Raw genomic sequence first — 15,195 nt, 5'->3', positions numbered from 1 at the left:
CTGTTTATTGAGCTTTTAAATTTCTCTCTTTTGTATCTAGTGAACTATTTTTATCGCCTAAATATGACTGTAGCAAATTATGGATAAAGATGGGCCTCATCTACCCCGTGGGATATTAAATCCCAAGTTTCCTAACGTGGCAACAAGCATATACCTTCCTTCTGTACCATCTGCTCTTTTTTAAAAATAAAAAAAAAACCCTCTATGCACAATGGTGAGATTGTTTTAACTTTCTTTTTAACAGATGCAGAAACAGCTGAATGCTTTTTCTCAGAAGCACTTAATCCACACTCCAATCCTCCACTATATCTTCTGAGGGTAATTTAAGCATCATATCTAAACACCAATTAGAACTAGAGTTTTCTTGATGGTAAATATTAATAACCTGTCCTTCTTGGAAGGAAAAAAAAATATCCAAACCCTTCACCACTGACAAAATTACCTCATGAAATTACTGTTTCTCACTTCCAGGCCGTTTGCATTGCAATAATTCTGCATGGAGAGACTGCTCACTTCCAGCAGTTTTAGCACCTTCTGCAGTAAAACTAACACACGTGGATCTCTGGAGAGTCTTATTTTTTTCCTGTTGTCCCAATTCTTTGCCATCAAAAATGACAATCCTGTCAGCACATCAACACATTTTAAGACTGACCTGTGCCAGTACACAGCCTGGAATGTTGCATTAGTACAATTCCTCCAGGCTGGATACCAACCTCCCCCCACCAGCCAGTGTTAGCAACCCTATGCAAATATTTATTGTGTGATTTTTCTTCTTATTTTTATTGGATCTTTTTATTATTATTATTACTTATTCTTATTTTTCTCCTAGCATTATTAGAATTTAAATTATGTGAAACTAGAAGCATGTAATTCTTAGGCAGAGCTCCTGGCTGTGGAATTCATTCCAAATTAGTAAAACAGAACTGGATGTCTTTTAATCACTTAGGTGTACTCCAGCTTCTATAGTCATTCTGCAATTGAAGCCTGAAGAAAACCACTTATTTTATACACATTCTCAGAGCTTTGAAGAAAAGCTTAGGGTCTTTATGAAAGCCCAATATCTTATATTTTCACCCTTGTGTATATTAAGTAACATAAATATCACCAGAGACAGAAAAGTGTCTTATTAATGAAAAATACATTCCCATATCCCCTCTCCTCCGACTGTCATGGATGAAAGTATGTTATTTCTACCAATAAGCAGCTAAAGAATTCAATTGCTATGAAGGGAACTGAATTATCTGGGGGGGGGTATAAATGGGAGGAAGTGGCTTGGCTTAAAAGCAAGAAAACCATCTCAATTGTGACCTTTTGTCACTGTAGAACAGCAGATACAAGAGATGCACCAGAAAGCCCTGGCTGAAGCTTAATCCTAAACTGGAAACCACTGTCACAAATGTAAGTACAGCAGCACACAGCACTAAAAACAAGACTGGTACTTGTGTAACTGTTTTCATTTTCCGAAGTCTGATATCCCTTTCTAGAATTTTTCTTCATCTTGTCATTTTTTTTATTCAGGTCTGCTAGCTCCAAAATATTGATGGAGTGCTGTATCGTATTTAAGTTTAAAGTCTTTAAGTATCTTCCAAAACTTTCCAGTGAGCAAATATTACAACGTGAGAAGAAGAATCTGATCTTAATTTCATCCCATTTTATGTCCTACAAGCATCCCTCTCTCCTTTTCTCCTATGTGCAATAAATTTTAAAAAATCCTTGAAATAATAGATGAATCAGAACTTATATTACCAATAATACTAGAAGCCTCAATTTAGCCCATGCTTTTGTCAGACTGTAGGTATAGTTTAAAAATTAAGCAGATGACTGCTTTGCTGAATTGAGGTTTACACAACCTTGAAGCTAAAGTCAGAAAGCTGGAATAATACAAAACCTCAGGGAAGGAACAAAAAAACTACAAAATAAAATTCATAGAATGTGTTTGGTTGCCTCAAGCCTGGTGTTTTCACTTGATTTTCCTAGAGAAATATTTCAAAGCAGTACCAAGTGTACAGCCAGGCTCCCAGAAAAGGGTCTGGTTTAGAGAAAATAAAACTTCAGTGTTAAAGAGATTTTCTAGCAACCAAAGCACAGCATTGCCTTCTGATGCCTGGAGGTATGTCAGAGGGATGAGGGGAGAATGAGCACCTTTGCCTCGGGGCATGAAGAAGACAGGGGACACAAATGAGAGGCAATCAAACATCATTTGTACTGCTACACATTCAATACCTTTTTTTTGTCCTTAGTGGTATCAAAGATTTAAATGAAAAGTGACTTCTCACTGAGTGGGACATGATAAATGGAGTGAAATGAAGCACAAAATCCCAGCTTTTATTCAGGAATCTTTTGCCCTTTCCTGTGCTAAGCTGAACAAGTACTTGAGTTTGAGTATCATTATAAGACCTAAGGAACAAGAGTAGGAAACTAAAAGGGAAAATAACAGATGATAAGAGTTATAAAAAATATCTCCACTTGGTTTTGGTGTTCCCATATTATTATCTGCCCCTTTCCAGATTTACTCTGCCATTCTAGAGGTTTTACGTTCTTTATTTGTGAAGAGACAAGTCAGGGATGCCAGAGATGTCCACATGATTCTATCATGGAATCACAGAATCTTAGAATGGTTTGGATTAGAAGGGACCTTTGAGACCATCTAGTTCCATCTCCACAGGCAGGGTCACCTGCCACTAGACAACTCTGCTCCAAGCCCCATCCAGCCTGTCCTTCTATCCAAGCTCAACACAACAGGACACGTCTGTCAAGCATCAGTCTTACAAGCAGCACCCAAAATGAAGATCCTACTCACGAGAAATGAAGTTTCATGCAATTTTTCTTCAACTGTAATTCCAATTCAAACAGCCTTGATCCTAAAGTTCTCATAATGTTTCATCCAGACAGCTCACATCCTGTGCTACAGTGCTGGGCAGCGCTGCTGCTGACTCACAGCTGCTGCATCTCAGTCTGAGCTGGCTCAGAGCAGCCCTGAGAGTGAACTGACAACTACGTGTAGCTCCAGTTCACAAAGCACTTTCAAATCTTTCAAGGAGAAAAATATGAATGAACACTCATTTTCAAGAGGAATCTGAAAGAATGGTATAAAATACAACTGCAACTGATCCTGCACTATATATAATTGTGTAAGTACATGGCATTGTCCATGGGCTAACAAAATCACAAAAACATGAATCCTGCAGGGAGCTGCACTATAATTCTGTGCAAAGACAAGTAAAAAAAATACACTTTCCTTTTAAGATTCTTCCATTTTGTTCTTAGGATTCTTCAACAACCAAGTTTCTGTTTATTAACTCTTGTACCAGAATGTACCTGCTGCATGGATGCAATACCACTGTCTTTACAAAAATTAATGCAAATTGTGGAAGAAGGACATATTTATTTTTGTGAAATATCTTGGAACACTGAATTAAGTACCTTTTTGTCCCAGTATCTGCTCTAGAATTATAGTTCTTACCTTACCCTTGAAATACATATTTATGTACATGTTAGATTGCCTTGAGCAAAGTACCAGAAGTCAGATTCTCATCCATACTAAAGTTTTTTAAGCCTCTCAGGAGGCACTTAAGAACACACACTTTTAAAAAGTAACATATTCTTACCCTCAGATCATTTTACATCAGTACAACTATGCTTGAAAAGCCTCCAGTATGTTTTGAATCTGCCCATACAGTTAGAAAAAAAATAATTATATAAGGTTTATGAGATTAGGAGTAGCTTTTGTTTACATGAGAAATTCAGCTGATTGTAAACCTTATTGTTTATTTATCTTCTCACTAACAGAGCTAGCAAATTTATCTCACAAATCAGATTTTTTACCCAGTAGATATGAAAAATGACAGAATTTTGCAGTGTGAGCTTCTGTGTTGAGAAAGATGCAGGTTTTGTTCAGCCCTTCCAGCATAACAGGTTTGAACAGGCAGTGACACAATGGAGCACAGCCCTCTGTGTGGCTGTACAAACTGCATTACAGAGTCAATCCATGCCAGTGTTTCCTGCCTCAACAGAACCACATCTATGCTGCCTGAAAACCTCATGTGCTGCTTGCAACATGTACTTTGTTGTTTAGTAGGACACTGATGTATGTGCAATCCAAGAATTTTAAATATCCCCACAGGTTATCAAATATTATCCAGACAGTAAATATTTTCCTACTGCTCTGCAGAAAGGGAGCAAGTTCTTTTCAAATCTACTTCAATGACATTTTTTCTCTTATCTATAAATCTATGTTCCTGTTCAATAAAATCATCTGGGAAACTTTACTGCTTCATCAGTACTGTGAGCTTGTGCCCTCATTAATAAATTCTGTTGGAGCGTTAAGACTACTCCCAGTAGGGACAGCTGGGAAACTGCAATATAAAGTCAAGCAGCACATTTAATGACCAATGAACTTTTGGAAACTTACTCCAAAATGATACATCATTGTGTCAGACACTCTTAAGCATTATGCAGCTTGGTCTCCCTTTTTAGAAACATAAAACCCCCTGAATCTGCTACCACAAATTGGGAACCTTTTAAATTATTGCCAAGACACCTGCTTTTCTCCAAGAAACTTCATAAAACTCTCCAAATTAGTAATGCCATTAAGTAAAACTTACAGAACTATTGTTATTCTGAAGGAGTATTAGCTATTTAGCTTAAGGAAACCAACAGGGATTTTTATAATGGAAAGAACTGTCATATATATTATATAATCTATTCTAAATGAAAGGCTTTATTATATTCTTGAATATGCTATTCTTTAACATTTTAATCTTTCTGGGAGAAAACCCTATTAACTATATTATCAGGATGAGATTTATCTAATGAACAAGTTCAGCTCAGGAGAGGAGATGTGAAAGATTCTCAATCAGTTTATAGGTCTTCAGATGGTATTAAGAGCCATATAAGTCAAATGTCCCATTTTACATTTCTGAACAGCACTGGAAGAAATAGTGCTGGGATCGAAGAGGGAGCCCCATTTCCCCTGTTCCTTCTCTTTTTTGAATGGTCCTACAGAAAGCAGGAGAGGAGGGATTATAGGAATGCCTTCTGTCGAGGAGTCGGCCAAAACTGTGCCATCTCATCTTGGAGCAATTTATCCAATAAGATGATTTAGAGGACAGTTCAGTGGCACCATTTTTGGAGGCAAAAGCAGGAGGGAAGGAATATAAATCAAAGGTGACTGGCAGGTAAAGGATATATGCAGCAATCAGCCAAACCATGTGCACACTGGCACAAATTCAACAAGATCATTTATAAAAATTTTAAGTCAGGAGTACACAAAAGGGGGTCTGGTGCTAACTAAATCCACAGATAGATTACACGCCACTGAAATAAACACTTCCAGATGCTGGCATACAAAAACCTTTTACAGAAAGAAATGTTTTCTTTCATAAATCTGAAAGGAGGAACCTTGGGATGGGGGTTGGAAGAGAACAGAACAAGATTTCCAGAGTGAGATTTGACTTCCTACTGGTTTTATAGAATAATAATTCATCTTTTTCAAACACGAAGTGTTAACACTGTAGAATTACAAATAACTGCAGACAACAGCTTGAAGTATAGACAAAGACATCATAAATATGTAACTGTTTTATGAAATAAAATGCCTTTTTTTTGCTTTCAAAATGAGAAGAAAGCATGAAAATGTCAATTTGACTTTTTCTATATCAGAAATTGAATGTGTAGCAGAAGGGAAAGTTTTCAAATGCCTTTTGACAGAAATACATACATTTCATTTTTGAGAAGTGATTAAGAATGAAATACCGACTTCTTCAAAATCAGTATCAATTGATTATGAATATCAATATGGGCAGTCTATATTTTACAGGACCCTAAGTATCAGAGATTTTTTATTTAGTTTCCATGTAACTAATTTCTTTCGGAAACAGCATTCAAAACTTTTTATCATTCAAATGCTTTAGAAAAATTCAGCTGTGCTGTATCCACATTGTGGCTATAGAAGCAATTATTGAAGATTATATTCCAGAACTTCTTCTCACTACTACTTTGATCTGAAACATGCAAGAAGAAATTTCTTTCAGTTAAGAGGACTAAGGTGCAGACCAAATCCTCTGGATGACAATTCCAGGTTGTGGAGCCTCCATCTCTGGAGATACTCCAAAGCCCCATGGACACGACCCTGTGCCCTGTGCTCTGGGGAACCCTGCTTGAGCAGGAAGCTTGGACCAGAAGACCTCCAGGGGTCCCTTCCAACTGACCCATTCTGTGACTTGGTGAATGTGAAGTCGAATTTTTCTTGAAGTTTAAGGCACCTACACCAAACTGGCTTTCCAAAATGTCCTCTTCCACAAATATCATACTGCCACATTTACCTTTGTATTTTAAAGGTTTCCCTCTCTTCTTTCAACCCCCTGAATCTGCTGGTTTAGTCTCTCATAAGCTCAGCTTTGCCAGGTCATCAGCTACTATTCCACAGATTTTGATTTTAGGGGAAGTTAATAGAGTCAAAGGCATCTTTATTATATTGAAATTATTAAAGATCCATGATGAACCTCAGTGTTTTTCACCACAGAAACTGATTTAAGCATTTGCATAAAAGCTGAGCTCAATCAGGACCAATAAAAAACACTTTAAAAACATCAGAAGTAAAAGACCTTGACTAAACGTATAAATTGATTGTGAAACTATGATTACCATGTATATATAATCTACTGAAGTCCACATGGGATACTTGCATTTAATATTTAAGAACCTCTAAGAGTATAGGCAGGGCTCTGTAAGGCCCAAATAATCCAAGTCTCTGCCAAATTACATTCTCTGGTGTTACATGTTCTTTGTGCAGGGAATGTCACAAGCAATATTATAAACACAGGTTTGTAAATATTCATTGTTTTATGCTGCATAGGCAATTCTGTGAGACTGAAATATTTAACAAGAGAAGGTTTAGACTAGCAAGCCTTTTCATACTGAAATGCCTGGGAGGCTGAAGGAACATTCTCCCCAAAACATAAATACCCAAGGAAATGTTGGTTATACCCCTGTTCATTCAATACACCCCATTTACACATGTACAAGCTGCTGAATAATGGCCACTGTCTGCCATGAGCCTGTGCAGGACTACAATTTACATTTGTGAACTCAGTTTCTCTTAACTAAACATCTGAAACACATCATTTCAGAACTGGCATAAACTAAAGACAAAGAATCTGCTTTGGAAACATTTTCTTGTTCCTTTAGCCTGTGGTCTTTCACTATTGTAGCTGATCACTTTGCTTTTCATTTCAGAGCAAAGGATCACAGCTGTCCTTTTTGCTAGGGCTGCTCTCGTGGTCATAAGCACTACTTACAGACAGTTCATGCAACCCTTAGAGCTGCTCCTATCAAGATTCCAGGTCAGCATTGTGTATTGTTCACAGAATAAATACTCTTTAAAGAGTTATTTTTTTTGCTACCCCAACTGTCTGAAATACAATCAATTCAAATAACTCAAAATAATTTCTCTAGTGACATTATGCTTGTGTTCATGGTAAGAAATAGCCACCTAATATTTTTGTGAACACCTTGGCATAATAAATACTATTATTCAGAATATTATTTGGAAGAATATTAGGATTATTCCTAGAGGCCCAGTCAAGACTGGACATCATTTCACTATGCACTCCCTTAGCTTAAATGCACATAGAAATAGACACAGGTACAGCACATGGAATTGCATATAGATATGATGGAGAGTTCCAGACTTCCCATTCCTGTCTTGCAAAATTACATGGTGCTATTGCTTAATATTTCTCTGATTTTTGAAAGTCTAGACCATGCTTTAAAGTAGGAAACACTGAGCACCACCCAATACCATTAATAGAAAATATTTGGATAAAACATATGTCTAAACTACCTTAGACATGATACAATGCAGAAGAATCTAGAGTACACTTGCTGCTTTCCATTGTGGCTTGCACTTGGAGACAAAAACTAAATGCTCTAATTATGTTAGTCATTCTGACATAGCTATTAAGGTCAAAATAAATGCAAACGGATCATTTTCACTGGTTTAATGTTAGTTCTCATTTACCATATGATTATAAAAATTTCAAAGTGTTGTTTCCATCCAAACCAACATCCATCAAATACTGCTAAAGAATAAATTGTATAGCTTAACTCTTCTAAAACCAACTCCTTAGGAACAGCTATCACCAAATCAGATGGAAGAGACTGACAATCATGACGAAACAGCGAAAAAGGGAAAAATGTGAAAAAAATATCACTGTGCTTTACAAATACATATTCATTATCTTAAGAAAACAAAAGTATATGTATGTTTTAAAAGAAAAATATTCTTCTGTATTTTCTTTTTACAGAAATTAAATCTCAGTTCTATGTGTGGGACTGAGCTATTCAGTAGCTTGAAAAAGCAGGAAGCTTTCTCACTCCTCAACTCTGTCTTTTTTAAAAAGTGGCTTTCCATAAGAACTGCTGGAATGGAATTGGCAGTTCTCTTTCCACATCATCCATGCTTGTGCAGGACAACACAACTGTTCAATTCCATTTTTCCTATTAGAAAACCAATCCCCTGGTGGTTTGGGTTCAGGTATGAACTTTCTGAATGCAGCAGCCCCTTGACAACTGCCAGTCTGTTGGCTGTTACACTGATCCATAAAAATACCCCTTCTAGCTGCTTCAAAGCATTCAGGGCAGGGTTTTGATCCTTCTGATACAATTTTCTCCTCAGACATTGCAGAGAACAGCTCAGACTTCTAATATTTTACCAAGGTTTTTCACTGCCTACATGGGTGGTGTCACACAGAGACATGCTGCTGAGATCTGAGGAAATGGCCATGCCTGATTACATAAAAATCTGTATCAGTTCTGTTAATTCATTTCCTCAAGTTTGGCTACACACATGCCCCCAGGTCTGGCCATCATTAAATTCTGTTTGTTGTGGAAATCTGCATTAATGCAGATTGCAGAGGGCACTCAGTACTCACATTCACATTTGTGCCAAATTAAGACCTAGAATTTCTGGTTGCTGTATGGACAATTGTCATTGCCACGTCCCTCCCCAAAACTCCAATCAGGGCACTCACAGGGGAAAAGACCTAAATGCAGACTCTGCAGTACCTCTCAAAATACTTTCCCTGAGCCTTGTCATTAAAAGCAGAATTGTGTTACAGCTCTACAACATCTGTAGGCATCCAGAAACTGACCCAAGATTCCCTCTTATTCTTGGCTTGTTCAAAGGGAACAAGATCTGCTCCTCTCATCAACCACGTTGACTGTAGGTAATGTTAACAAATTAAATTGTTCAGTTACACTGTTTGGGAAGTTCACAAGAATGGAGGACATAAAATCCCAACTAAAACCAGGGTATTTTATTATACCTTGTGGTAGAAGAAAAAATTTGAACTTTGGTTAAAAATTGACCAAGCCACTTTTAGTGAGGGTCATGGAGGGAAGATTCACCTTTCTGCAGCTGTTTATGTGAGCTCTTTACATTTTTTAAATCAAGTTAAATACATTCTCTGCTTTCAGAAGCTATTGCCATATTCTTAACTATATCTCTTAGCAAACTTTTGCTAAAGACATCTTTCTGTTTTGGACTGGAAATTCTGCCCCATGCTTTACATGACATTAATCTAGCATTTTTGAGTGGCAAAAGAGAAAGGTGAAGTTACATAAAGACAATTCATCGTGATTGTTTATTAATTATCATTAATAAATCAAACTTTCACTGCCATCTATAAAAGCACTGATTAGTTTTGGCACTAGCAAAATTATAGCTTCATCTACTCATTTTCTCTTATTTGTCTTGATCCTTGCTTCTGAAGTCCTGCTATTTCCTTTATTTTTATGGCCTTCATGTACCTCTGTATCACGTTTACATAAATGAATTCACCCAAATTCAGAATAAATTACCTTTCCTAAAATCTCTCAGAAACTGGACAATTTCTTCCTGATTTTTAGGAGCTGAAATCCTAAAAATCCCAGATCCTTTGGTGGATTTTTTTTGTTATTTCCTGTAATGATTTCTTCGACATTTATTATTTTCTAGGTGCACATATTCTGAGGTAAGCAGGATAAATGCCACACAGAACAGTAGATGAGAAGAAAATGACCCCAATTTATGACATTGGAGATGAACTGCTTTCACATTTTCATCAACTGAGAAAATTAAATAAAGAATTCGTTTGGCTGCTCTGAACAATGGATTTGCAATTTGCATAGAAAAAATGATGGCAAAACCTCAGAACCCATCTCAGAACCATCAGTGTTTTACCACAAGCTCAGTTCTATTACATTACAGTGGAGGTTCAAAGTTGTCTAAAAAACCCGTTCTCTTTTTCCCCAGCCGTAAATGTGTCACTTGAGAGTTCAACATCCAATAGAAGCCGTATCTGACACAAAACTAATTTTAGAATATAAAGTGCTCTTCACCATATTGGAATACATATAATTTAAAATAACTGTAAACCTAAACTTTGGAAAAACAGAAAATTTAAACACTAACAAAAAAGCATAATTTGTAATTGAAAGAAAATAATATTTGAAAGGAAAAAAAAATCCTTTTTTTTTTGTCTTTCCAAAAAGAGACAGAAATTACTAAGTTTTATTTCCCAAGAGAATTATGCCACTTTTATAAAGAAAATTACAGTCACCACAAATTGCTCTCAACAATTCCAAAGCTTCTTCATTTGACCACTTGAAAATCAGAGTTCCTTGAGATTATAAATATAACTTTTTATAACTCTGTTATTACGTACTGTGAATGGGGAAAGGGGGCCAATCTTGTGGCCGTAGCGTCGAATGGCCTCTCTGATGTGGCTGGGCTGGATGGCATCACTTTGAGCCTCCATCCCACAGGCTGCAGTGCTCTGCAACAGAAAAACACATAAATTGTGACTAAATCAAAAACACACAACAGACCTACAGTGCATAAAGTATGAAAATAAACCTTTATAAAATGGACCAATTTTTTTTTTTTCACGAGGACACACATCATCGGTGCCACACACTACATCAGAGAGAAAAAAGCTATTAACAAATTAAAGAGGACTTTTACATGAACTTTGCTTAAGAGATCCAAAGAACACCGTTAGTCCTTTTAAATCTTTCACCTAGTGCTGCTCTATGTTGTAATTGAAAAGAGCAGAAAATGTTCAGACTAAAATGAAAGGGTCATATAAGTCATACTGCAATAACCACAGAAACTATTCTAAAAACACTTCAGACTCTTATTATGATGTCAAGGGGTGGGGAAAATATTGAACAAGCACCTGAAGTGGAAAGCAATTTGACACCAAAATCACCATTGAGTAGTATCAACGTAAAATCTGAAGTTGAAACATGTGACATAATGGTGTTAGAAAGATGTAAAAAAAAATTGAATTATCTTGAACTGGAAAGCTTTAAAATTTCAAGTAACTTTTTTGATTATGGAACCTAAATAGGTAAAAATAATAATACTACCAGCACACTGATTGTACAATAATATTCCTGGGATTTTAAAAGAAAGTTACTCTTCTCTCCTTGTTAGGCAACATGAAATGTTGGTTTAGGCTCCATCTAGACACAGCTGCTTGCCACAATTCAGATTACTTATCTAATGATGGCTGCTTGGCAATAAATTAATGAAAATTGTGAGTGCACTGAGAGTGACAAAAACTTTAATTATACCCTGAAGTTTAATGTATACACATCCACAGCCCCCTCATACATTCACACCATATCCTAATGCTCTCAAAATCGGGGTATTTTTTACAGTGTTTTATTTTCAAGAGCACTGAATCCACTGGAGCCTGTGAGTACACACAGAATTATTCATAATATGATGGCAGATTCTTCTGCTGATTGACATCCATAAAGGGAATATGAAACTCAAATATTTTCTGCTGGACTGGGCCTTCATGGCCTAAAAATAGTATTTTTTACCAAGTTAACTTGTTTGCCTCATTTATATCCAGTAGATCCCTAAGCAAATGGAATAAATCATGAGAATATTTAATTAAAACTGAGTACTTTTTGGAATGTAACTATTTTCAAAGGCATTTAGTTAAACACTAAGAACTTAAACTCGCAGCATCAGTAAAATACAATGTATCAAAAACTACACCTCCAGCTAAAATTCTGTTCCTAGGAATTATAATGAAAATCAGCCACAGGAATGAAACATAATCAAATATAACATAAAAAGGAAGAGGAAAAAGCAGAAGTCTTTCCAGGATTCACTAAAAGCTTTATAAACAGTGTACAATAAGGACAGGAGGAAGTTGAACCCTTCAGGACTCTCCACAGCACTGATAACACCAGGAGAAAATACTTTTTTCTACCTTATCACTGTAGAAATCACCAGTTTTACCCTGAAAACTGAGTATTTTTAATAACAAAACACTTAATAAAATCCCAAGTCATGCCATTGCTTTTCAGCAAAATGAGCGCTGCCATCACATTTCTTCAAAACAGCCCCAAGTGACCAGCACAGGTTTTCCTATCCAGTTCACTTAATCACATTGATTTCTCCTGTGGGTTTTTGGTACATGTATCCCTGTCAGAACACCAAGACTCTGCAACAAAAGACAGGAATTGTAACACTTATATTTCATACTCTGAGTATGAGACCCCTTTTTTATGCAAAGTTAACAAACACTTAGCTTGAATGTAAACAATTGGTATAAAAACAAAGCAAGTCAGGCAAAGCTGTTAAAGGCAAGGGCAGCAGTCACCTCAAGCTGCTGGTATCAGGAAAATCACAAGCAGCCCTTTGTATGTTTTGCTTGTATTTTGACCCTTAAAAGCTGTGCTTGCTGCCCCTGTCAGAGAAGGGGATGCTCATTTGGGGTGGTCTCAATTTCTGTGCCTGTAGAGGAGAAGGTTATCTTAGAAGCAGCAGTTGTCACCTTAACAAAATACATTAGGACAATTTAGCATAATTCTGATAGAAAAAAAGCACCAAACCACACATTTGGCCCTACAATTACAATGGCCATTAATATATCATATTGGTTAAAATCAGTATTTAAGACTAGACACATTATTTAGTGTGAGGGAGGTGAGGCCCTAGCACAGGGTGCCCAGAGAAGCTGTGGCTGCCCCATCCCTGGAAGTGTCCAAGGCCAGGCTGGAGAAGGCCTGGTCTAGTGGAAGGTGACCCTGCCCATGACAGGGGATTGGAATGAGATGATTTTTAAGGGCTCTTTCAACCCAAACCATTCTGCGATTCTGTGAGGATTTCCTGAGGATATTTTGGTTTCTTTTTAATTTTTCTTTTTTTTTTCCCTCCAGGATTGTACACTAAATACCTTTTTTCTTTTCCTTTGTTTGGATTTGGTGGAGTCCTGTCCAATTCCACCATTCCCCAAGGCTCCTGAGGGGGTTTTCCCAAGGTGCTGCTGCCCTGCTGATGCTGGTGGAGTGGGTGTAGGGGGTGGTGTGTTCTCAGGGGACTCAAGGCTGGTCTTCACACTCGTAGACTGCCCTAAGAGATGCGGCTGTAAAAGCAAGATGTCAAACAGCCAAAATGTAATCAAATCACAAATAAACCCCACCCTAATTATTTCCTTCTCAAATTCCCTGTTGGAAGAGATGCAATACAGAATTCGGCTTTCTCATTCTGGAAGTTACTACAATATCTGTATAACATCAATGCATGCAACACAGTACTTAGTGCACTTGCCAATTTAAAAAACTTTTATCTCCAAATTTGCAACAGACCCTTGAACACAGAGAAAAGGAATTTAAAAAAAAAAAAAAAGTATTTTTATTTCATTATAAAGATGCTGCTAAGTATTTAAAATTCAGAATTAAAATTTAATGTCTTTCCATCTAGATCCATAACTTCAAAGTTTATAAACTCCATAAGAGAAGTCCGTACCAATACCACATTCAATACTGACAACTCTGGAGAAAATACATGTAAAAGCAAAACATAAAATACATTTATATGTGAAAAAGCAAGTTTTACCTCAGTAGAGTTGTGGTAGTGTATGAAGGTGGCAGATATGGCATGACTGAATGGGTCACCAGCTTTGGAAGTCATGTCCTGTTTAACCAAAAGGGCCAAGTCCACCAGCTGGAGGGGCAAAACAGGTGAGGTTACTGACATGGTACTAAAAATGCCATTGTAACAATGGGAGAGTGAGGGCTGTGGGTTGAACCACAATATTCTCAGTGTTTCTCAGATGAAAATAGTAATCCAGATATTTCAGCCTAGAGAGCCTTTCTTTTCCACTTCTGTAAATATATGGAGCAATCTATCTACCCAAGAGGGCTCGGCTTGGCACTAAGGTAACATTTTGTTTTCCAGGAAATCCTTCTTTCTAATCCAGTTGTGCAATGGGATTGAATGAGCCTCAGCACACTGCCAGAGGTCACATAGCAAAGTGTGTGGTTTCAGTTTGGACATGAAAAAGGTTTGTGCTGGACTCCCCTCTCTTCTGCAGCCTCTATAAAACATTTCTGTTTGTGTATGAGATGGATGAACACAGCACAGCACACATCTGTCACACAGCAAATTGAAAGACAGCCCAGATTTTTGAGCTGCTTTAGTGGAAGGTGTCGCTGCCCATGGCTGGGGGTTGGAACTGGATGAGCCTTAAGGTCCCTTCCAACCCAAACCATCCCATGACTCCATGAAGACAGGTAGTTTGGAGAGCTGAAGCAGTGATTGCATTTCTGAAGGGGCTTACAACCCACACCCTGAGGTTGAAGTACCTCCAAGAGTAATTAATTCATTTTCACTAGAGTTAAATCAGTCCCTTACCTGGGCCACAGTCTCGTATGCTAAATATGCCAAAATCTCCATTGCAACTGCATTTGGCTTTATTTCCATACTGCTACAGTCCAGCCAGTCACGGAATTTGGATGCTTTCTTTGCTGTCAGTTAAAACCATAAGGGGAAAAAGAGAAGTTAATGACAGATAGGCCAAAATAATCCATTTTTTGGGTTACAGAAATACTGCAAAATTGAAGCAATTAGTGTGAGCATGATTTGATTGGCCAAAGAAAGAATTATCAAAATGGAACCAGTGGGGAAAGACTGTTATTTCATACATTTTGGAGACCCATAAGCGCATGGAACAAAGAGAAAAAACACAAGCTAACTGATCACACAGGAGATTTCAGAACAAGGAAGGGTCAACCTCAGAGGAGTATGGACTGGACAAACTTGCTTTAGAATATATTACTGTGAAATAAATAAAATTATTGCATTACATCTTCTATGAATTAAAAAAAAAAACACTAAAATAAATCAAT

At 37.1% G+C, this 15,195-nt stretch overlaps 1 protein-coding gene across 7 annotated transcripts in view; it reads right to left on the bottom strand.

The window, feature by feature from the left end:
- SUPT3H (SPT3 homolog, SAGA and STAGA complex component) overlaps window positions 1-15,195 on the bottom strand; it is a 253,602-nt gene that overhangs the window by 37,852 nt on the left and 200,555 nt on the right. For 5 of the 7 annotated variants that reach the window (XM_088052751.1, XM_088052745.1, XM_088052746.1 and 2 more), the window contains 4 exons: window positions 14,702-14,814; window positions 13,904-14,011; window positions 13,242-13,430; window positions 10,653-10,817 (listed from right to left, as the gene is read on the bottom strand). In XM_088052751.1, the coding sequence (XP_087908877.1) occupies window positions 10,653-10,817; window positions 13,242-13,430; window positions 13,904-14,011; window positions 14,702-14,814 (575 nt within the window). Of the gene's footprint in view, window positions 1-10,652; window positions 10,818-13,241; window positions 13,431-13,903; window positions 14,012-14,701; window positions 14,815-15,195 lie in introns of those variants that run through there. The other 2 variants (XM_088052748.1, XM_088052750.1) reach the window with 1 other exon arrangement.

The sequence above is a fragment of the Pseudopodoces humilis genome, chromosome 3 (genome assembly GCF_049639895.1).
Source record: "Pseudopodoces humilis isolate 2021_Gansu_Grassland_sample_001 chromosome 3, ASM4963989v1, whole genome shotgun sequence".
NCBI classification, from domain to species: Eukaryota; Metazoa; Chordata; class Aves; order Passeriformes; family Paridae; genus Pseudopodoces; species Pseudopodoces humilis.
The sequence above is the reverse complement of the archived record's forward strand: the minus strand, read 5'-3'. Positions and strand labels throughout refer to the sequence as shown.